At 42.0% G+C, this 20505-nt stretch overlaps 10 protein-coding genes across 16 annotated transcripts; 4 read left to right on the top strand and 6 right to left on the bottom strand.

Annotated features, from left to right (window-relative positions):
- Window positions 1-30: 30 nt before the first annotated feature.
- Window positions 31-2725, bottom strand: P5CDh2 (delta-1-Pyrroline-5-carboxylate dehydrogenase 2). Its single transcript, XM_017152136.3, has 3 exons — window positions 2580-2725; window positions 1313-1893; window positions 31-1254 (listed from the first exon to the last, which is right to left on the bottom strand). The coding sequence occupies exons 1-3, from the start codon at window positions 2657-2659 to the stop codon at window positions 59-61; spliced, it is 1857 nt and encodes a 618-aa protein (XP_017007625.2). The 5' UTR covers window positions 2660-2725; the 3' UTR covers window positions 31-58.
- Window positions 2726-2758: 33 nt separating this feature from the next.
- LOC138913359 (uncharacterized protein C15orf61 homolog) lies at window positions 2759-3131 on the top strand. The gene is made up of 2 exons (XM_070216844.1): window positions 2759-2915; window positions 2994-3131. Exons 1-2 carry the CDS (start codon window positions 2759-2761, stop codon window positions 3122-3124), a joined length of 288 nt encoding a protein of 95 aa, XP_070072945.1. The 3' UTR covers window positions 3125-3131.
- A 110-nt stretch (window positions 3132-3241) lies between these two features.
- Window positions 3242-5732, bottom strand: LOC108064554 (lysosomal acid phosphatase). The gene is made up of 7 exons (XM_017152137.3): window positions 5381-5732; window positions 5211-5306; window positions 4624-4752; window positions 4413-4526; window positions 4207-4344; window positions 3705-4109; window positions 3242-3643 (listed from the first exon to the last, which is right to left on the bottom strand). The coding sequence occupies exons 1-7, from the start codon at window positions 5519-5521 to the stop codon at window positions 3479-3481; spliced, it is 1188 nt and encodes a 395-aa protein (XP_017007626.2). The 5' UTR covers window positions 5522-5732; the 3' UTR covers window positions 3242-3478.
- A 440-nt stretch (window positions 5733-6172) lies between these two features.
- LOC108064562 (uncharacterized) lies at window positions 6173-7454 on the bottom strand. The gene has a single exon (XM_017152151.3). It carries the CDS (start codon window positions 7051-7053, stop codon window positions 6388-6390), a length of 666 nt encoding a protein of 221 aa, XP_017007640.2. The 5' UTR covers window positions 7054-7454; the 3' UTR covers window positions 6173-6387.
- Window positions 7455-7623: 169 nt separating this feature from the next.
- Window positions 7624-10603, bottom strand: LOC108064561 (uncharacterized). 2 transcript variants are annotated; one of them, XM_070217646.1, is made up of 5 exons: window positions 10277-10603; window positions 9034-9202; window positions 8631-8746; window positions 8352-8565; window positions 7624-8288 (listed from the first exon to the last, which is right to left on the bottom strand). In XM_070217646.1, exons 2-5 carry the CDS (start codon window positions 9143-9145, stop codon window positions 7639-7641), a joined length of 1092 nt encoding a protein of 363 aa, XP_070073747.1. In that variant the 5' UTR covers window positions 9146-9202; window positions 10277-10603; the 3' UTR covers window positions 7624-7638. The 2 variants fall into 2 exon arrangements, with proteins under 2 accessions (XP_070073747.1, XP_044249999.1); XM_044394064.2 differs by having other exon boundaries at window positions 9034-10603.
- A 1467-nt stretch (window positions 10604-12070) lies between these two features.
- LOC108064420 (uncharacterized) lies at window positions 12071-13122 on the top strand. 2 transcript variants are annotated; one of them, XM_070217775.1, is made up of 4 exons: window positions 12071-12305; window positions 12393-12517; window positions 12579-12701; window positions 12760-13122. In XM_070217775.1, the coding sequence occupies exons 1-4, from the start codon at window positions 12153-12155 to the stop codon at window positions 12959-12961; spliced, it is 603 nt and encodes a 200-aa protein (XP_070073876.1). In that variant the 5' UTR covers window positions 12071-12152; the 3' UTR covers window positions 12962-13122. The 2 variants fall into 2 exon arrangements, with proteins under 2 accessions (XP_070073876.1, XP_017007416.2); XM_017151927.3 differs by having other exon boundaries at window positions 12073-12305; window positions 12360-12517.
- A 118-nt stretch (window positions 13123-13240) lies between these two features.
- Cby (beta catenin antagonist chibby) lies at window positions 13241-14100 on the bottom strand. 2 transcript variants are annotated; one of them, XM_070217776.1, is made up of 2 exons: window positions 13982-14100; window positions 13241-13650 (listed from the first exon to the last, which is right to left on the bottom strand). In XM_070217776.1, the coding sequence occupies exons 1-2, from the start codon at window positions 14000-14002 to the stop codon at window positions 13315-13317; spliced, it is 357 nt and encodes a 118-aa protein (XP_070073877.1). In that variant the 5' UTR covers window positions 14003-14100; the 3' UTR covers window positions 13241-13314. The 2 variants fall into 2 exon arrangements, with proteins under 2 accessions (XP_070073877.1, XP_017007605.2); XM_017152116.3 differs by lacking the exon at window positions 13982-14100 and adding an exon at window positions 13787-13968 and having other exon boundaries at window positions 13251-13650.
- A 44-nt stretch (window positions 14101-14144) lies between these two features.
- LOC108064537 (golgin subfamily A member 6-like protein 7) lies at window positions 14145-18819 on the top strand. 4 transcript variants are annotated; one of them, XM_070217773.1, is made up of 6 exons: window positions 14145-14227; window positions 14291-14660; window positions 17632-18129; window positions 18182-18381; window positions 18435-18472; window positions 18536-18676. In XM_070217773.1, the coding sequence occupies exons 1-5, from the start codon at window positions 14193-14195 to the stop codon at window positions 18442-18444; spliced, it is 1113 nt and encodes a 370-aa protein (XP_070073874.1). In that variant the 5' UTR covers window positions 14145-14192; the 3' UTR covers window positions 18445-18472; window positions 18536-18676. The 4 variants fall into 4 exon arrangements, with proteins under 4 accessions (XP_070073874.1, XP_070073873.1, XP_070073872.1 ...); XM_070217772.1 differs by having other exon boundaries at window positions 18435-18457; window positions 18536-18675; XM_070217771.1 differs by lacking the exon at window positions 18435-18472 and having other exon boundaries at window positions 14150-14227; window positions 18536-18819.
- Window positions 14993-17102, top strand: boil (boilerman). Its single transcript, XM_070217770.1, has one exon. It carries the CDS (start codon window positions 15040-15042, stop codon window positions 16969-16971), a length of 1932 nt encoding a protein of 643 aa, XP_070073871.1. The 5' UTR covers window positions 14993-15039; the 3' UTR covers window positions 16972-17102.
- Window positions 18407-20260, bottom strand: lsn (vacuolar-sorting protein SNF8). The gene is made up of 3 exons (XM_017152115.3): window positions 19716-20260; window positions 19035-19181; window positions 18407-18969 (listed from the first exon to the last, which is right to left on the bottom strand). Exons 1-3 carry the CDS (start codon window positions 20183-20185, stop codon window positions 18822-18824), a joined length of 765 nt encoding a protein of 254 aa, XP_017007604.1. The 5' UTR covers window positions 20186-20260; the 3' UTR covers window positions 18407-18821.
- Between the last annotated feature and the right edge of the window lie 245 nt (window positions 20261-20505).

Genomic DNA, 20505 nt, shown 5'->3' with positions numbered 1-20505 from the left:
ATTTTCCTTATTTTATTTATTGCACAGAAATTTGATTATGAATGGCTGTTAATGAATGTTATATCAGACGATTGTCCTCTTTATCGGGATCCTCAAAGGAGCTTCTATCCTCGGAAATCACCTCGTTTTGCTCGTTCTTCATGTGAACGACACCTTGCCTTACCTCGCTGACTTCCATATACGGATAATAGATGTTCATATGTGGCTTGTAGGATTCCTTTATCACCTGCGGCGAGGTCCAACGCAGCAGGGAGTGAGGGGAGCCCAACTTATCGCTGGTACCTGTCATGTGACCCGCTCCGAAAGGCTGCTTTCCCACCATCGAACCCGTGGACTTGTCATTCACATTGAGGCTGCCCACATTGAATCTGAAGGCCTCGTAGGCCTCCTCAATGAATCTCTGATCCCTGGCGAACACCGATCCTATTAGTCCATGATTTATCTCGACCACCTTGGCCATGGTCTTCTGGAGCTCCGCATCCGGATAAACGTAGACACCGAGAATGGGCGCCAACAGCTCCTCACGACATATAATATTATCCAGATCTCTGACCTGCACAACCGTGGGATCCACGTAGTAACCGACTCGCTTGTCACAGTTTCCGCCGATCAAGACCCGACAACTGGGACTCTGGGCGATATATCTTAGCCACATGTAGATGCGATCATACGCCCGTCGATTGATAACCGCCGAGCAGAAAGTGTCGCAGTAGGTGGCTTGTCCGGTGACCAGGGAACCGGTGACCCTCAGGAGGGGCTCCCGAATGTGGTTCTCCCACAGCGATTGCGGGACATACAGCATCGAGCAGGAGGAGCACTTCTGGCCGGAGTACTCGAAGGCCGCTCGAATGGTGCAGGCCACCGCCGTCTCGGGTTCCGCCGAGGGATGAACGAAGTGGAAGTTCTTGCCACCACCCTCGCCCACCAAACGGGGATAGTTCTCGTAGTAATGGATATTCTGGGCCACCAGTTGCCAGAGCACTTTCAGAACCGTCGAGGTGCCAGTGAAATTAATCCCAGCCAACTTCGGATGCTGCGTCACTGCGGCGGCGAAGGTCGTCTCCTCGGCGGGCACAAAGTTCACCACCCCCTTGGGCACGCCCGCCTCCCTCATGGCCTTGAAGACGAAATAGTTGGAGAGAATGGCCGAATCGGAGGGCTTCCAGAGCACCGAGTTGCCCATCAGGGCGGGCGTGTAGGCCAGATTGCCGGCGATACCCGTGAAGTTGAACGGACTGATGGCGGCCACAAATCCTGGAGATTTCAAATTAATTATTAAATCTATTGAATGGAAAGATATATTTTCTCTTACCCGACAGTCCTCTCAGCCTCATGGAATTCCTGCACTCCCGTAGGGTATCGTTGACAGGTTCATAGTTGGCCAATTCGCGCAGGAATACCGGGTTAATTCGCATAAAGTCCACCAATTCGGCCACATCCATCTCAGCCTGGCGCAGCGTTTTTCCCTGGCCCAACATCGTGGCCGCAATGATGTTGTAGCGGTATCTTCCGGCTATCAGATCGGCGGCCCTTTCCCAAATATCAATCCTTTCGCTGAGTCTCGTCTTGTCCCACTGCACCTGAGCCTCCAGGCTCTTATCGATGGCCATTTGGATGAGAACGCGGTGGGCGTGGCCGTAGTGGGCTATGGGCTTCTGGATATCGTAGGGCAGCACCTGCTGCAGTTCCTCGTTGGCCTGAAACTCCTGACCGTTAATAACGATCGGAACGTGTTCCACTTTATTGAGGACTCCCAGCAGGGCGGTCTCAAGTTCCAAACGCTCCTTTGAGCCCTCTTCATACTGCAGGAGCTCCTCGTTGGCCACCTTGTCGTCCAGCGTAAAGTGCTCCGTCAGATCGGTGCTCTTGCTAGTACTTCTAACCGCCAGGAGGCTAATATAGGAATACTTTTTTTTAACTTTTTTTTTTATCAACCATATCACTTTTTTTTGCTATTACTCTGGTCAAATATGAAAATCAGCCCGAACATATTAATTCAAAATATAAAAATCATTTTTTAACTATCTCAAATAAGCCATAAATCGTTGTTTAATAACTTTTAGCGATTACGATCCCTAACGTCTCTATAAGAACTTATTACAGAAGTTACCAGACAAATATTAACATTTATTCTGGGTTAAAATAAATTAAATATTCCAAAACTCTGATATTTTTTGAGAAATATAATATAATAAAAGTCTTAAAGTCTATCTGATATTCTTTCCTTTAATATTTAAGTCCGAAGTAAGTTTTTATAAAAATTCAATTATTTTTTCATTTTTATATTATGGAATCCAGGTTGTTGAATTGCTAAAGTTTTTGAAAATTGAATTGCATTGACCGAATCTCAACCATTCAGCAAATCAACGGTTCGGGGAATCCCCTAATTAATAACTGGCTTTTTCTTCTAGCTATTTTTCTGCACAGGTCTGATATACCATCCCTGAAACTATCGATAGCAAAACAGCTGATAGCTCGATAAGAGCACACAAATAATAACAAACACGCTGCTCCCGAAGCCAAATGTTATTATTCTGTGATGCAATAAGGTTGTAATTCGTTTACAAAATGCAGCTCACCCGCCTTTTACTGAAGCCTCGAGCCTCGGAAGTATTGACCGCATATTTGAAACAATGCCATGAACCACCCTGGACATCATATTTCGTGAAGGTAGGAGGCGCTTATCTCCAATACCAATTAGCTATTATACCAGGATAACCAATTCCAGTTCCGGGATGTGACCAACGATCAGCGGGGAATGTCCCACTTCAACTGGACTTTGGAAAGTGGAACCAACTACCACATTCTGCGCACCGCCTGTTATCCGTATATGAAGTATCACTGTAGCCGAAGGGAAATTCAGGATCTTTGGCTGGAGGACAAGTTCTTTCGCTTCCTGAAGGTGATTAATTTGGGTAAGTCTAAGTACCAGTTCTTGTATTATAAACCATATTCTATTACTACTTTAAAGTGAATTTATCCTTGCATTCTAGGCTTACCTATGCTCTTCTACGGACTGGCTGCCATCCGTCTAATTAGCCACACAGAGATCGTTCATGTCAGCGATAAGGTGAAAGTTCCCATATATTTTCTGTATGCTGAGGACAAAGGTGCCAGCTTTTGACTTCAGAATAGTGAAATGTCAGAAAAAGCCTTCTTGTCGAACTATTGTACATATTTTCCAAAAGTACTATAAACTTAAAAAAGAGGAAAGCTTAAGAACAAAGAAATTATAATACAATTACAATAGAACATTGGAAAATGTTATCCAATTTATTTGTCTTTTTGAGAAATTCACACAAATCCCTTTTCACTTTACATCTTCACTTTATGTGTTAACTTGACTTATATTTCTGTTAAAGCTATTTAATATAACCATAGATTTTATATTTAGTAACCCAAAAGTTAACATTTCTTTGAAATGTCCTGAGCAACACACTTTCAACAAAACAGAAACGATAACAACCAACAAAAATCTTTAGTTTTTGCAGTCAGTCGGATGATTTTCGCAGGTCTCATCATAGTTATCCAGGAGTAGGGCCTTCACAGAGGCCTCGAACTGGGTAAGCGAGCAGGGTGCATCGCAATTGGGAATGGTCAGCTCCTTGGGGAATTTGTCTTCGCTGTTGTAGTAGTAAACCAACTGCAGAAAATATAAATTAAGTATTTAAAACCTTCGTATTATTAGTATTACAATAACCAACCTTCACTTCAAAGTCGCCATCACTGAAAGACTTGCTGTGATGAAGCTCAAACGCTAGTGCCGATGCATATTCAGGAAGCTTAGTGGTCTGATCCAATATCCCCAAGGAATTCATCACATTAACCAACGTCACATCATGTCCTGAATATAGGAATATTTTCCTATCGGGATTCAGGTTCCTCTTCCGCTTATTCTGCATTTTGATGAGAATTTCCGTAAGAAAGGCTCCACCCTTAATCCGCTTCATCAGATTGGTTTCGGTAAAAAGCGTATAGCTACGTTCAGCCAGTGGTCTGATCTCCTCGGGATATATGTTCTCAGTCCAATCGGGCAACACCAGCCCAGCCTCCTCTTCGGTTTTAAGTGTGCCATAAAGTAGTTCCACATCCAATACATTTGAAATGTTCTAAGGGATTTCAGTATGTGGAATAAAAGAATAAAGGGAAGGTACAATTTATATTAGTAATTTAAAGTTAAGTAAACAATTGTATACTCTCTCCCACCTTGCCTGTATTCTTTGTCAACAGTTTGTACAACTCCATGTTATCCTCGTTCAGTTTCTGAAGTTCAGCAGGCGGTGATTTATAGAGCTTTTGCAGGATGTGGTCGTATTTCAAGCATGGTTTCTTTTGGGCCAATAACTGAAAGAGATATCGTACTGTTAGCTTAATGACTTGCACTTGGATTATGGATATACGATTGCACTCACAATATCATCATTTCGCGATAGCGTATTCACGGCCACCGGCTGCCACGGAATGGGCAGCACATTGTTGTTCTCCAGCGGCGGCATCATGCCCGCCAAGACGCTCTGGGCGCTCATCTAAAAGATAACACACGGCCAACTGATTAGGGCACCCCCATCTCGGACAGATAGTTAATAGTTAAGAGGGGGTTTCTTATCGGAACGATTGACGCACCACACAGCGTTCCGCCGCCGAACTGAGGACATGCACCTGCTGCTGGGTGTAGAGGCTGTTCGAGGGCAGCAGCCGGTAGTAGCGTATGCGCAGATTCTTCCCCAGGTTGTAAGCCTGTAGAGTGCCTTTCTATAAGATTAAGTAAAAAACAAGAAAACAAATTAATTTAAAATGTTTAACTCATTAAACTTTTTACTTAAGGGATCCAGACCTTAAGGCACATTTAGAATTTTAGAAACACCAAAAAGTTCGCAAAAATCAATAAACAATATATATCTTAAACTTTTATATTATGATCTATTAAGCATTAGAAAATTATATCACAATCTTTGCTAAAATCTTAACTTTCCTGAGAGATTTAGCACTACTTTTTTATTGGTTTTTTGGTAATTATAGGACTTGGGTAGATTTTTAATGATTTAAATTTTGTAGATTGGATACTAAAGTGAAGTAGAAAGCAATTGAAAAATATAATTTTGGCATTCATGATCTTGATAAATATTTCACACATTTTCTCTCAAGTGGTTAGTGGATCACTGATTAGTTTCTAGTTGTTTAATAAGATAGATACTATGTTTATTACCAACCGGTGTAAGAGCTCCCATGCCGCCCTGCCAATCGTGGGCTGCATGCGGATCCAGCGGATAGAAGCCACTCGGGTTCTTGGCCCCGTGTCGGAACAGCTGGTGGGGATTGATAAACACAGTACTCAGTTGGCGTTGCTCATGGCAATATGTTAGTCGCAGCTCCAGCTTACTATGGATATCATGCGTAGATTCCGCAAACCCTGCTCGTCGTTGCTGTCGCCGAACACAAAGTATGCCATCATAACGAAACAGAGGGCACTTCCCAGGGCGATCACCGAAATTTTGGTGCCGCGACGCGATTTGCAGTCCATTATTAGGGGTTCTATGCTCCTGCTGCAGTTGATCGAGAAAATATATTTCAGATTTGCAGCCTAAAAATAGTTTTTTGTTTATTTTATAGCGAGTGTTTTCGATTTCGCTGGCCCGTCTACGAAAATAATAATAAATAAGTACAAGTCACGTCCGATGGCAACAAAAGCCGTACAACAACTGAGCGGCTGGCGATGGAGGGCAGTCCCGTCCCACAACTAGAAAGAGAGGGGGCGATAAGTGGAGATAAAGAGGGCTATACAAAAAAGAAAGAGAGAGCCGAGAGACTGGGAGACAACTTTTCGTGTGATTTCAGCGATGTGATGTGAGCAACTGAGAGCAAAGTCGATGGACATGTGCGAATAATCAAATTAGTTGCTCAATGGGAGTGCAAATTAGGTCTCGACTAGGTGCTACTGTGTACTAAAAGGGGGTTTAGCAATTGACACTTATGTGACGAATATTCGAAGACAAAAGATTTGAGTAATCGTTTATTGTCTTTGAACTTTTAACAAGTCTTTGAATTTAGTTTACGACGAGGCATCCCATTATGCTAATTATTTAAACTTCCTAGTTTATTGTCTGTAAAGATCACTCTACGACGAAAAATCGTTCTTTTTGTCAAAATTAATCATCCAAATTGATTTTGCAAATTTTTATAAAATATATATATTTAGCTCACTATCAAATTGCAACGATAAATCAAATTTGAACAGCTTCAACATTTCTACACATGCAATATGCAATACAGGTAGTGTGTATGCTATATGTACATCTGAAAACGCATCTGGAAATCGGTCTGCTGAAAATAAATTGGGAAATAGGAACGTCAACGCAGAGCTGAAATTTTCGGAACTCTAACTGGGATCTATGTCCTGGATATGTGTGGCAGTTCGGTATCATCTTCAGATTGTTCGCTGGTGGGCTCCTCGACCAGGTAACCCTGCTCGGCCTCATAGATGCGCCTGTGCGAGATCTTTTTTCGCTTCTTGGGCACCTCCTCTTCCTTGATTGGTTCAGGTTCCCCTGATCTCGACTCCTCGCTGATCTCCACCGACGAGTAACCCTTCGATGAGTGCTGGGAATCACTGGACTGATGCACTTCCTCCTGCTCCGCTCTATCGGATTCGGAAATAAGATGGTCTAGGCAGAGATCAAGCTGGGGAATCTCATAGCCGTAGCCCTCATCATCCACTAGATCATTCTCCACTTGGACATAGTGATGGATATAGGTGTCGGGTGACATGGAGCTAATGGTGGTGTAGATTAGACCAGTTTCCAGGTTTTGACTGGTGGGCAGAGCCAAGTGCGTTTGAACATCTGAGAGGTAGTTGATCACTCCCAATGGTCCGGCCACATAAAGGGCATCTGTATCGGGAATGGACCAAGAGGATGAGTCGCTGTCTAGTACTGGATCAAGCTGATAGGCACTGATTGTGGCAGCGGCACTATGGGTCACTCGATAGTCATAAATTCCGGGCATGATGTATTCGTAGATTCCCAAAAGGCTGCGGCTTCGTATTGATCCAGACATTACGTTGTCTAGTCACTAGATCTTGTGGATCTTCCTTATGTTACAAATAATATCCAGTAGAGGACTCCTCAATGGGTGCCAACTGATTAACCACGTTTAGACTAAATCTCAGAAAATATACGCGAACATCAAACTGTCGCACCAAACGGAACTGCAGACAAATCTCAAGGATCATTAGTTCTGGTGATCGTTCTCTTGAGGATCGGTGAGGATGCTTCAGCGTGTATGTAAGTGCTGAAATTAGTTTTGGTGATGGCAACGTTGCCCAAATGAGGACTGTGTCTGCCAGGAACGGAAGACGAAACGAATTTGGAATTTCATACGACGAAAATTTTGAACTTTGCTCAACTAGCTTGCCTTAACATTCGAACACAACCATCACATTCAAGCAAATGACACTAAACTAGACGTCTTCCAGGAACTCAAATGGGATCCCAAGTGAGGTAAGTTGCTCAGTTGACTTAACTTATTTATTTTATTTATTTTAAAATTTAAATCGTAGTTTAAATCGTATAAATTAACTCTACACACAGTCTTTATTCTTAATAAGCGTAATGCAGCTTCCTTCGGTATTGACACCTCGTATTAATTTCCTCCTAGGACACACCTTTCCGTATCCAACTCCTCATCCGAATTCATCCGCTGGCAATCGCCGTGACCCTCGGAGCAGCGTTTGTACAACACATAACTGAACCACACGGTTAAGGGGAGCAATGCCAGTCCCAGTGGCATCAGAAAGAGCAACAGGAACTCCCGGGGATCGCTAGTTGGAACACCCTCCTCACCACCGCTATCGTAGTCCGACCAGTACTCCTTCTCCTGATCCGGATCATCCTGTACGGGCAGCACTTCGAGGAATGCCTCACGGATCTTGTGACCCCGATAGCTGATGGCCACGCAGGCGTAGTGACCGGCATCTCTGAGTCTCACCCCATCCAGAATCAACTTGCTGAGATATATCTGTGGTGCCATCAACTTTTCGGGATCAGTGGACAGCAGCTCATAGGTCCGGCCATTGTAGCGGACTATATGTGTGCTGAAATTGGAGGCCGTCGATGACGAGGAGGATGCCTCTCCAGCTGACTGGGTGCCCACGTAGGTGTGCCGACGGAACCACTTGATTGTGGGATGCTCCTCGCTGTGAACCCGGCATTGGAACACCACCCGACTGCCCACCAACGTGGTCTTGTTGTTGGGATACGAGTCCACGAACTCGGGAGCAGCCAAGGAGGTGTCTAGAAATAGGAACAAGATGATAATTTATATGACATATTATTACCTTAAGTGAAAGTACTCACTCTTAACATCCAGCTGATAGGTGCGAACCAGTTGAACATCCACAGCTTGAGATTTATCCCAAAAGGGAGGATTAATGCTGCACTTGTAGAGTCCCGAATACCGCTCCGTCACATTTCGGAGCCACAGTTCCGGACGGCAAAGACTCGGCTCACAGGGCAAAGCAGTCCATTCGTCCACAGACTCCAGATGATGGCAATTATTCTCACTGCATTGCTAAAGAGTTAGGGTTCAGTATTTAACAAAAATGATTTTATTGAAAGTTAAAAATCTAAAAATACCTTGAAGTACCAATGTATCTTGATGTCATCCAACATTCGCTCGTCCACGAGACCCTTGAGATTGCACTGCAGTTTGACATCAAACCCGGCTCTCTGTTGAATTAGCTCCGTGTTCTCTGCACCAGCGAAAAATACAGAAAAAAAAATTCCAAACCATTCAATCAAGGCAATGCCAATTGTTTACTTTTTTCTGTGTCAATGATAGCCAAAATGACAGTATCTTATCAAGCGCTGTGCTACCCGAAATTGCGATTAACCTTCTGAACATTTTGACGAATGAATGCGGAAACGTGGGGTTACAAAAAGAGCTGGCTAAATAATATTGAATATTTTATTTTCGTAATCCCTTTGAATAGGGATAGCGTAACCTAATTTTGTATAATTAAGGGTAACGCTAACTCACCTGTATAGTCCACAAAAAAACCACTGGATTCTTCAAAGCCGCAGAAACAAATGAGAATCAATAGCCAGATGTGGCGAGACCACAGATCACAAATCATCGTATCCATTTCCATTTAGCATATCCGCGACATTGTCTTCCACTTATTATCGCTTAAGGAACCTGTCGAACACTTTGATTAGTTACTTTGGGGCACACACAATGGCCTGGCATTTATTTATTTGAATTCCACTGACTGGCCATTCGTTTATTTCCCAAATGATCGATTTTCATTTAATTTCTTAGCAAACATCCGAGGCTCTCCTCCAAGTTTGTATTTATTTATTTATTTATTTGGTCTACGCGGTTGCATTTCCACTCGCTCTAGCACATTTTTCACACATTTTATTGTGCGCTGTCGGTGATGAGTGTAAAAATCCACTTTTGTTTATTTACTTGGCCATTTGAAGCGAACGGGTGCTCTACATTGGCTCACAAACACAAGCACTGGGGCACAAATCCTTGGTGAACACTGTTCATATATATAAATTATCAGAATTTCGCCTCTCATTTATTAATAAATAGTGAGTGCCATTTATGCAACAATAAATCATTGCCGCAGCGATAATGCCCGTTTATCAATTGAATGGCGGCTACCAAAGAACTTTCGGTGGCACTCGATAGATTGAGAAGCGCGTAGAACGGTTGAGAGCGTATGAAACGTTTTCAAAAATTAATGTTCCATTTTGAACGGTATGCTGCTGGAGAATATTTATGATTTCCATTGGGGATATAAAATATCAGAAATACACTTTTAAATACAACTTGATTGGAGGTAATATAGAATGAAATGATCTTTGAATTCATTTAGCTTTTGTTTTGATTGTTTTTTTATGTTGGCAATACATGTAGCCTTTGTCTTTGCCATTTAAATATTCTGTATGCATTCTAATATAATAAATAAATTTATTTAAGTAGAATGTCACGAACAAATCATTTCTCGATCACTCTCCCCGACCACGAAACACAAAACTCATAAAACACTTTTGATGCGAGGGACGTTTGTTTATGCATTTCGTTCGCCTTCCAAGATCTGCGATCTCTGCCCATTGTGATGGAGATTTATCTGTGTTGCCCCACTTGATTGGCATCGACTCAATTGATTTATACGATATCATTTATTAGGTGAAAAGTTGATTGTTTAATAGACAATTTGTTTACCGAGCTGGCCGAGCAGTGGAATCAAAATAGGCGCAAACACACTCACTGTGGCTAAGAGCGGATGGACAACTGACACGATGATGGCTTCATAATCGCTGGTGCTCTGCTGATAGGGCGTATTTTTTTTTTTTTTGTGTTTCAGTTAGAACTCCGGGTCTGCTTCTCCGGTTACTGAATGCCACACACAATTCGCTCTTTGCCACTGGAATTTGCGAATTTCGCAATATGTTTGCTTTCCTCCGTCTGGAGCTCCAATTGCTTGTGCTTTTGTTTTCCTCCCGGCAATTGGCTATTGTGGTCCGTAAATATTGTAGCCACATCGATCTCGCGATCGTTTTCTTCCGTACGCGTTCCGTTCGCGGGGCTGGCTATCAACAAACTACTGTAATACACGATTCGAACAAGTGTTACCCCTCGGCGGCGACGGCAGCGGCCATCGTGGGCAGTGCACTGGAAAAACAATATGTTAAAATCCAATTGCCAATTATTTGATGATCCATTGCATGCCATTCCAAGAGGTACTAAATTTAAAGTAAAAAAATAACATTTGTAAATTATAATGCAACTTACTTTGATGATCCATTACATGTTGTCAACTTGCAATAAAATCTTGAGAGATTTTAGAATATATATCTTGTAGATACAACTATCAAGTGCTTTTACTAGAACTAATAATCTTGCTTTTGTAAATATAAAATTAAATCTTTTATTAAAAACCCACATTTGACTTCAATTTCTTCAAGTGTTCTATTGCTATAGGTGCTGGCATTGCTGGGAACAACAAAATAAATGTGTTTTATAAGCAGTTTTGCTTATCGCATATCAATATCGGTGCGTAAATATACAGTAGTCGATGGAGTGGACCGATATGGGGCCTAGGCAGACACCTATGTACATACTGTATCCAGTGAAGGCACCCGCTATTCACAGCTATTCGTACTTCCACTTCCCCCACCCGAAGATTAGACTGCATTGCGGCTATAGCTGGTTGCTAAGCTTTATCGGGGCGATCCGAAAATTTGTCTAACCCCTGAAAGGGAGATACGAGTACAGTATTGGGGGAGGAGAAGGAGGAGGTCATGTAAATTCATAGCTCTGTTTATACAGCTCTTGTGCGGCTCATCGGTGGCCCATGGTTGGGTTTTATCACGGCATTCGAACCGTTCGATCGGGTTTGGTTTGGGTTTATCGGGCGGTGTTGGGCTTATCAAGCGGCCTATAAACGAAGCGGGAGCCACCGGCAGCTCGACGACGACGCAACTCGGCGATACCATTGATGGCGTCTATAGATTGCTGCCAATGGCGACAACAATGCCACCAATTTGACCAGCTCCAATGCTCGCGCAACAAATCCAAATTAATGCCCAATGGGCTGGTCAACAAAAGCCCCCCAGCCAGACCTCTTGATAACTCCCCCGATGGGCATGTGAAACTGATTAATGTGGCATTATAAATAGATCTCAAGTATGTGGTTGGGACTTAATCGAAATTAGGTAACTTTGGGTCAAACTTTATTTATGGTATTTACGATAAATAAACAAATGCGCTTGCAATTCGATTTGATTTCTCTGGAGCCCATAACCTAATGGGTAATTTTCATAAATTTATAACAGTTTATTGGGGTGATATAGCACTACACTTAATATTAAAAAAAAATGTTATTTTTCATTTTACCGCTCTTTTATTTAGACCTTAAGTTTATTAACTTTGAATTTTAAGGATTTTATTGGAACTAATCTAATTGTAATTATTTTTCTTAAAATAGGTTTTGTTTTTAAACAGAATCAAGATATCTTTGAATTTTTATTTCACATGTCACGTCCTGAAACTTCATGAGATCTCATCGCTTTTTTGGCTCTTGCTCGAAGTTGATCTAGAAATTTCCGAAAATAATTTGTCTGATTTCAGGGAAAGAAATAAAAATGGATCAAAATCAAGGAGTCTTGGGCGATATGGAATTTGGTGCAATGAAATTACTTATTGAAAAGGCCAAAAAGTCCGCGACTTCAAAAAGTAACCAATTCAAAAGGGAAATGAAGAAGAGTGAAAATGAACTTATAGCAATGCAAGATCCGGTAAGATCCTTTTTAAGCCAAACATTTCTGGTTTTATCTAATAATCCGTGCCAGGTGAATCAAAAAATATTGAAAAATGTGTTCAAGCTCCAAGATAGTCTCTTGATGGATGACATCGAGGAAGCTCAAAAAATGGAGAAGCAACTTGAGGACATTGAAAGTTCCTCTGATGATGACTCAAACTTCGGTATGGAGGAATATGAAGCTGAAATGTGAGACGCTAAATCATCTATCTTCAATAGTGTTTAATTAAATTGTTTTGTTTATTTACAGGGCCAAATATCAGCTTAAGAATAAATATGAGAATGCTCTGAAGGACAATAAGAAATTAGAAGCCGACGCTAAACGTTCTTGCAATGATCCAAGTCCCGATACAGAGAACAATCTAGCTGATCTGTGAGACCAAACATTTTTATTAAGTGTAATATTCAATCGACGCTTTTAACTTTTACAGAAAACAACGCCACAAGCATGAAGCAGAAGTTTTTAAAAAGGTGCACGGAAAACTGATGTCCAGCTTCAAGAAGGATATGGACAAGCTCATGGGCAAATTTGATGCGGAGTACTCCCGGCTCAGGAAGGCCCATTCCGAGGCTATGGCAGACACTAAAGGGGAACAGGATAATGCCGATACCTCTAGCACTCATCAACCCTAGAATACGTTTTAAAGTTTAAGAGCATTTTACACTTTACACTTTACACATTACAAATGAAGTGCCAAAGAAACCAGGGAAGGGTCGAAGAAAAATGTTCCGAAGCTAGTTTATGTTATTTTAAATTTTAATGTTATTAATTGCATTCCAAAAATGTACAAAAATTCTAAAATTTAAATCTAATGATTGAATACTGTAATTATTTGTAAGAAAGCTAAGAACGTGAAATCCTAAGGAAACCTTTTAAAAATAATTCCTTTCTTTTGTGTATATTTATTTTATTTAATAAATTTCCTTGTCTTGTTTATTTATTTATATATATTTACTTTATACATATATTTTATTTCTCTTTCTTATTATTTCTCCTTTGGCTTTAATTCACCAAGTTCCGTGGCATGCTCCGCCAGGAGATCCAGCATTACCTCGATCTTAAGGTTGCACATATTGTTCTCCTCCTCGAGGGCCCGGAACTTCTTGTTTAGCCTGAGCATGTCGTCCACGTCGCCCTTTCTGGACGAATGCATCCAGATGCCGTCCGCAAAGCGCAGCTCCTTGTTACCCAGAGTCAGGGAAATCTGGCGGAAGTCGTCCAGCTCCTCGGTGGCCACCGGATGTCCAATATTGCAACGACCCTGACGCACCGGAATGGGCTTCGATTCGAACTTCTTGTTGAAGAGCGGCATGGCGAGCGACTGAAACGGAGAGTTGACCATATTCCGATTATTGGACTATTTGTTTTGACTGCCCCGTTGCCCAGGACAACGGACACTTGTCGGGGGTCAGCGCCCGTGGCAGGACTCGTGCCTGGGTTTTTACTACAAGAAATACCTGCTTAAAGGGTGGCAGGCGGTCACAGATTGACAACGGACAGCAAAAGTCTGCCAGTGGCATAGAACCGGTGGAATAAAATGGGCTTCTAACCGCACGACAGTTTAATTGGATTCGGGAAAAAAATATATTAAATTTCCTTTAAAATGGCTGAGAACCCAAAAATAAATAAACACGACCTGCTTCAAAGCTTACTTGATTAAAGGAACATTTCATATTATTTCTGAATAAATAATAAACTAAATTATTAATATTATAAAGGAACAATGATACAAAAAAACACAAATGTAAACCAACTTAAGTACTTATAAAATAACACAATATAATCATAAAATTGTATTTTTATAATGACTACCTAACGCCAGAAAGTTCGGAAATACATATGTGATATCAGACAAAAATAATTATGACACATCAGGAAAACAAGCATGCGTTTCCCAGGTATCTTGCAATAATACATTTGTGTAATGAAGCCAGCAAATAACCCAATCCCCCATCAAGCAGCAATGTGCGGGATGTGGCCGAAGGAGTGGAGCGCCTGGTGCGGGACACCAACCAGGATCTGCGCAACTTTCGGCAGGAGCAGGCCCATCTGCGCGTCCACGTCAACGGAGTGGTGGAGGAAAATCGCCGACTAAACAGCGAGTTGGCTAAGTGCCGGAACACCCTGGCCAATGGTGATTACCAGGATCTCAAGCAGCGCCTTCTGCTGACCAACAATGCTTTGGACGCGGCCAAAAAGCAGGTGGAAGAGCTACTCAAGGAGCGGAAGAGCTTGCAGACCATGCAGGACTTTTCCAAACGGACCATCGAGAACATGGAGCTGGAGCTAAGGAACTATCGCGTCCAGATGCAACAGTCTGGCGATGATCAGGTATTAAAGTCATTAATAATTTAATATCCAAACAAAATATGAAAAGGGGCCACAGAAATCGTTGATCGCTGAAACCATAAAATTCTTAGAAAATTGTCACCTTTTAGCAAGGTACAAATACCTTTTATAACACTATAAGGAGACACTTTTGAAGACTTCTCAGCTGAAATATAAACTTTCCCAAGCCCAAGTGGCCCATGTAAAATATGTCAGTTGACAAATGATTATATTAAGAGACTTTCGGAATGCCATTCAGTTTTAGTTTGGAAGCCCACAGCAACACGTACTTTTTCCAAGTCTTGAATACTACTTTTCATATATTTTTAAAACCGAAAAGTAAAGATAATTTTTGTGTATAAATTTACAACATTTTGAAAACATGAGTGAAGGGAAGGTAAAGGGAAGCCAGCCGAAAAAGCAACACGAGAAGGAGGAAATCGATGAGGAGGAGAAAATGAAGAAGCTTCGTCGCAAACGGATTTTAAGTCAATTATCCCGGGCTCCTGGAAAATGTCCTCTGGGCAATTGCGAGCAGGTTTTATTTCCCTCGGGTCTTTTGGCTCACCTTCTTCACAGACACGGCCAGGATCCCAAGACAAAGGTGTCGATCATCTACGATAATCAGCCATTCCGTTTGACCTTCAAGCCGGATTCCTTTGAGATGGGAGTACCGCAGGCCCTGGCCATTTTGCTATATGCTGGCACCGAGGGCAGACCCCAAACTCGACCAGCTCGCCGGTACTTGAGTTTCTCCAATTGCGGACTTTTAAACGACTTGCGTCGTTACGAAAACCACTTGACGTTGGTCCTGATGTTTTGCAAGACCACCTGGAGCTCCATGCTGCCCGATAGGGAACTTGCCGCCGAGCTGGAGGAGTCTAACAGACCCGAGAACACCATCTATCTCATGTGGTTGGTCGCTCCAGTGACCGCCAGTCGAATGTTCTATACCATAACCGCCTTTGATCGCTTCTATATACAATCGCGTAGCGTCATCCGGAAAGCTAGAAACTATGCTGTCTCGCAGGATCCCAAGGACTTCCTGTGCGGTGAATGGGATTACCTGATGCTCCGCCATGAAGAGGCCATGGATTTAATGAGTAACGTGGCGGATCCGAACAGAGATGGCTTGGCACCGGGCATTCGTCTGGAGCTATTTGTGCAGGAAGATCTTTCTTGGTGCTCCCCGGAAAATGGGACCTCTAGAGATGTGTTGGATAACTACATAGGTCCTGGCACTAAAATGCCGCGTAATAAGATGAATCTTTATCGTGATGCCCAGGGGAAACTGTCCCTTAACCGAAAGCCCCTCTCGATTCCCACGATTGGCAGTCCAAAGGTTTCATATTTGGAAATGGATAGCTATCGGCAAGAGGAGGCGATGAAGAATATAAAGGTTCTGCGAAATGGTTCCAGGAAAATGACAAAAGCAAGGAGAAAGGGGGAACATATGCAGGCTGGCCAAGAAATAAGTTACTCCTCTGACAGTAGAGATATATCCCTTGATAGTTCTCTCATAAACACGATCATAAGAGATCAAGAAAAGCTTCTTAAAAAGGGTCTTAAAACTAATCAAGAAGTAATTTCTAAAGAAACAAAAAATTATAAAAAGGACCATGACAAATGCAACAAAAACCTACAAACTAAATTGTCAAAATATTTGATTCCTTCAGAGCGAAGAAAAGCCAAAGCAAGAAAGCTATTAAAACGAATAAACAAGTATCTAGAAACTTGTCCGGAAGAAAGTTCTTCTGCAACCGAATGCGAAGAATCTCTTGAAGAATTTACTGAAAAAAAGACGACGAAGAGAGGCTTAGGAGGAGAAGGCAAGGTATTTGACCATCAACTAACTATTAAAAACCCGAAACAAAGAAAAACCGAGTCCCCAGAAAAATCTTCAAGATCCTGTGTGAAAGCAGGATCAAGCCGAGGAGTAACTAACGAACCTTTACATGAGTCTATACTGAATTTGCAAATTCCGATAGCCAAAGATGTACTAGAAACAATGAAAGAGGCGGTCATAAATTCGGTCAAGGAGGCGGTGAGAAAGGTGGCCGAACAGACAGTCATCACTCAAATAGGTCTGCCGCCAGAACTCATACTTGAAACGGAACCGCTAGAGGAACCTGAAATAAATCCTGAAACCAAACCAGGAATCGAACCGGAAACGGATGACAAAGCTAAAGCTGATTCGGAAACGGAAACAGAAACGCCACTAAGGAATCTAGCCAAAATCCCCGCAGTTTCAATCGGCATTGAAGCAGTTCTAGGATCCGATTGCGATACATATTCAGAAACTTGGTCCCAATGATATCCCTGTAAAAGATATTGGCCATCCATTTTCTCATTATCTCTTCCAACTCTCATCCTACAAATTTTAGTCCTTATTATACAATAAATTACCCAAATTCGGGTAGCATATCATATTATATTTTGTGAGAATCTTTCGTTGTTTTCATTGGCATTATTTAAATTCCAGTTTCACCACATAGAAATGGCACTACTTAGTGTTTAGGTTTTTTTTTAAATACATGGATTTAAATTAAAAAAGATTGCAAATGCGATGTCCTGGCAGCCGTGAAATGTGTTTGCAAAATTATAATGAATATTTGCCGAATTATATTTTACTTTACATTCTTGACTTAATTGAATTTCGTATGATTTTTTTAAGCAAAAACGTTTTTCGATCTTTATTGCTCAATAACTTTCGAAAGCTAATTTACACACAATTTTATTTTTTACTTTTATATTAAAAGTGCTGAATTCGCGCTGAATCCTAATGTACATTAATATAAATTATTCGCGAATTCAGCGCTGAGCGGTTTTTGTGGCAAACGCTCATCTTAATTCTGTAGCACCACCAAAATAATAATTTTTAGTAAGCTTTGACTTTATCGTTTATCTTGGGGACCAGAAAACAACCAAAAAATCCTAAATTACACTAAACAAATTTTTCGGATTATTCTTTTAGATTATCCAGCGGTACTCAAAGGCCATAAAAATGCTGGAGTCCAAGGTGATTGCCCAGCAGGAGGAGCTGCGTACGCAAGCGGAGACCATAAGGACGTTGCACGAGCACAAGCAGAGTTCGGGAGAGCAAGTGCAGCAATTGCAATCCCAATTGAGGGATCTGGACCAGGATCAGGTCAAGGTGTCTAGCCTGCAGAAGCAGCTAAAGGAGTACGAGCTCTCGCTGAGCCACACCCACAACTTGCTAATGGAGAGCACGAGGCGGGAAACTACGGCCATGCGAAAGGTCGAGGAGGCCATTACACTCAGCGAAGAGGCGACCAGGGAGAAAATGGAGGCCAAAAAACTGGCCGAGGCCTACAAGGAGGAGGTCACTCAGCTGGCCACCAATATTGGCACCATCATGGAGGAGGCTTCCACACGCGTGGACACCGAAGTGGCCCAGCTGAAGAACAGGCTTAAGCAGAAGGACAATTTTATTGCCACCATCAAGGAGAAGGTGGGATATAAATGGTTATATTATTTTCTGCTTATATGTCCTCTCATTTCAGCTTAAAAAGCAGTCTGCCGAACACAAGTCGGTGGTCCATCTGCTGGAGACGCGGAACAATCGCCTGGAGCACAAATACAAGGAGGTGCTGAAGCAGAACGATAAGCTGGAAGCCGAGGTGGAGGTCACTTGCAGGCGACTCACCGAGCTGGAGCGATCCCTCAACGAAGTGCACTGTGAAGATGATCAAGATAGCAAGATGTGAGTATATAAGTTTAACAGTTGATTACTTTTTAAAATAAAATACAATTTAGGAAGCTTTAATATACAAAATAAAGTATGTTGACTGATAGTGTGTACAGCTCTAAGGTAAATACCAATGAAAACCGTTTAAAAACTTTGTTTACTCTTGCAGGAAACAGCACTACGAGTCTCAAATGGAGCGCTACCTACTGGCCCACAAGCAGATGAAGTCCAGCTACCGGGTAGCAATGGACGACATAACGCAGCGCTTCGAATCTGTTATTTACCAGCTGAGAAAGGAGAACTCCGAGCTGCTGGCGGACAACGAGTTGCTGAAGAGCGGTGCCGCCGGTGACGGTACCAGGCAGCCTTTGTAGACCTTAACGCTGATTTTACAGTTGTACAAAGATATATTTTATGATTACTATTGAACATATTAAATTACTTTTATGAGATCGCTACGAGGTGACTGTGGTCTGTGCATTGCGACCGGGAAACAAACTGGGGAACCAGTAGGCGGGCTCATCCTCCGCCTGCTTGTCGATCCAGCAGAGACCCTCGCCGAGCACCTTGTCCAGTGACTGCTGAGCACGGAATTCGGTCCAACTAGGGAGAAAAGATAGAGAAATTAGGTTAATGCTGAAATGGATTTATAAGTAAGGAAGAAATACCCTAAATCCTTTATCAGCTGACTTTGCGTAACACATCCTTGTTCCGTGTTGGATGCTGCATTCAGTATGTTGGTCTCCTCCATGCTCAGCTCTCCGGGAATGGACTGAACTATATATTTGCCCTTGCCCAGTTTGTGCACCACAAAGCTGTAAGTTTAGTTTGGAAATGATATGATTTACGTTTCAATAAAAAGATATTAAACCGAAAAAAAATCCAGGGACCGTAAATAACAGTTATTGCAGTCTATTATTTTAAAAAGACTAATATGCTTTTAAGTTAAAAACGTTAAAAATCAGCGAATTTGGAAAACAATTAGAACATAATTTAATAATAACTATAAAGTCGATCAAAAATCAATCACATTAGAATCAATAAACAGGTAGGCCTTACAAAATAAAAGTTTCCATATTTAATTAAAAAATGATCTTTAGATGATTTAATTATAATAAGGAAAAGTTTATTGTTTATTGCTGGGAAATATATTAATTTTTTTAGTAAATTCAAATAATTTGTATGCATTTTTTTTATGAAATTTAATATAGTATTTGTTTTCGAAATATGCTGATAGAGTGCTTAATCATATTTAAGGTTCCTGATCATAATGCAAAGTAATTGAAAATAATAACCCATACTTTACTCCACCATTATGACTCACTTAGAAATAGTGGAAAAACCCTTACCCATTGCCAAAGATGGTCAGTTTCTTGGCGGCCATGAGGATGTCCTCCTTGGTGATCTCCTGGTGGACCGAACTCTGGCCCCTGGCGGCGATTAGACGTCTTCGCAGCTCGTCCAGTTCCATGAGGCCGCCGGTCTTGTGATTGGCCGCCAGGCAGACCTCCACCACCTGGACGCCCAGTTCGTAGTAGAAGTCGCCCATGCCCAGCACGCTCCAGAATCCCTTGCCGGTGGCCAGAGGATCGACGCCAATGGCGGCGCACATTTCCTGAAACTGTTTGCGAAACTGCGCGTTCTTGCGGATGTCCTCCTTGTGCTTCATCGCGAACTCCTCGAGTTTCACGCGGAAAACCTCCATTTGCTTGGTCATCTGCTCGAGTTGGTTTTCCTGCAGGTCGGTGCCCTTGTCCTTGTACTTTTCCGCAGCCAGTTTCTGCTGCTGAATGGCTCCTAGGCCCACGCGTCGCCGCATTTTTTGTCCTTTTAGTAGATATTTATAAACAAAATCGGAATTTCTTCAATGAAAATTAATCACAACAATGGCAAACAGCTGTTTTACTTACGTTAGCATTGTGTGTTACGTTACGTTATGTTACGAAAATGTGCTGTTATGTTAGCCGAGTGCTGTTGTGCGCAATGTTAACTATTTGAATTTCATGGAGGGATGAAATGAATCAAGAAATAAATAAATAAAAAAAAGAGAAAAACAAGAGAGAACGCTATAGTCGGGTGCCCCGACTATCAGATACCCGTTACTCAGTCAAAGGGACTTTGATCCGCCGTAACTTTTCA

The sequence above is a fragment of the Drosophila takahashii genome, chromosome 3R (genome assembly GCF_030179915.1).
Source record: "Drosophila takahashii strain IR98-3 E-12201 chromosome 3R, DtakHiC1v2, whole genome shotgun sequence".
Lineage (NCBI taxonomy): Eukaryota > Metazoa > Arthropoda > Insecta > Diptera > Drosophilidae > Drosophila > Drosophila takahashii.
The sequence above is the reverse complement of the archived record's forward strand: the minus strand, read 5'-3'. Positions and strand labels throughout refer to the sequence as shown.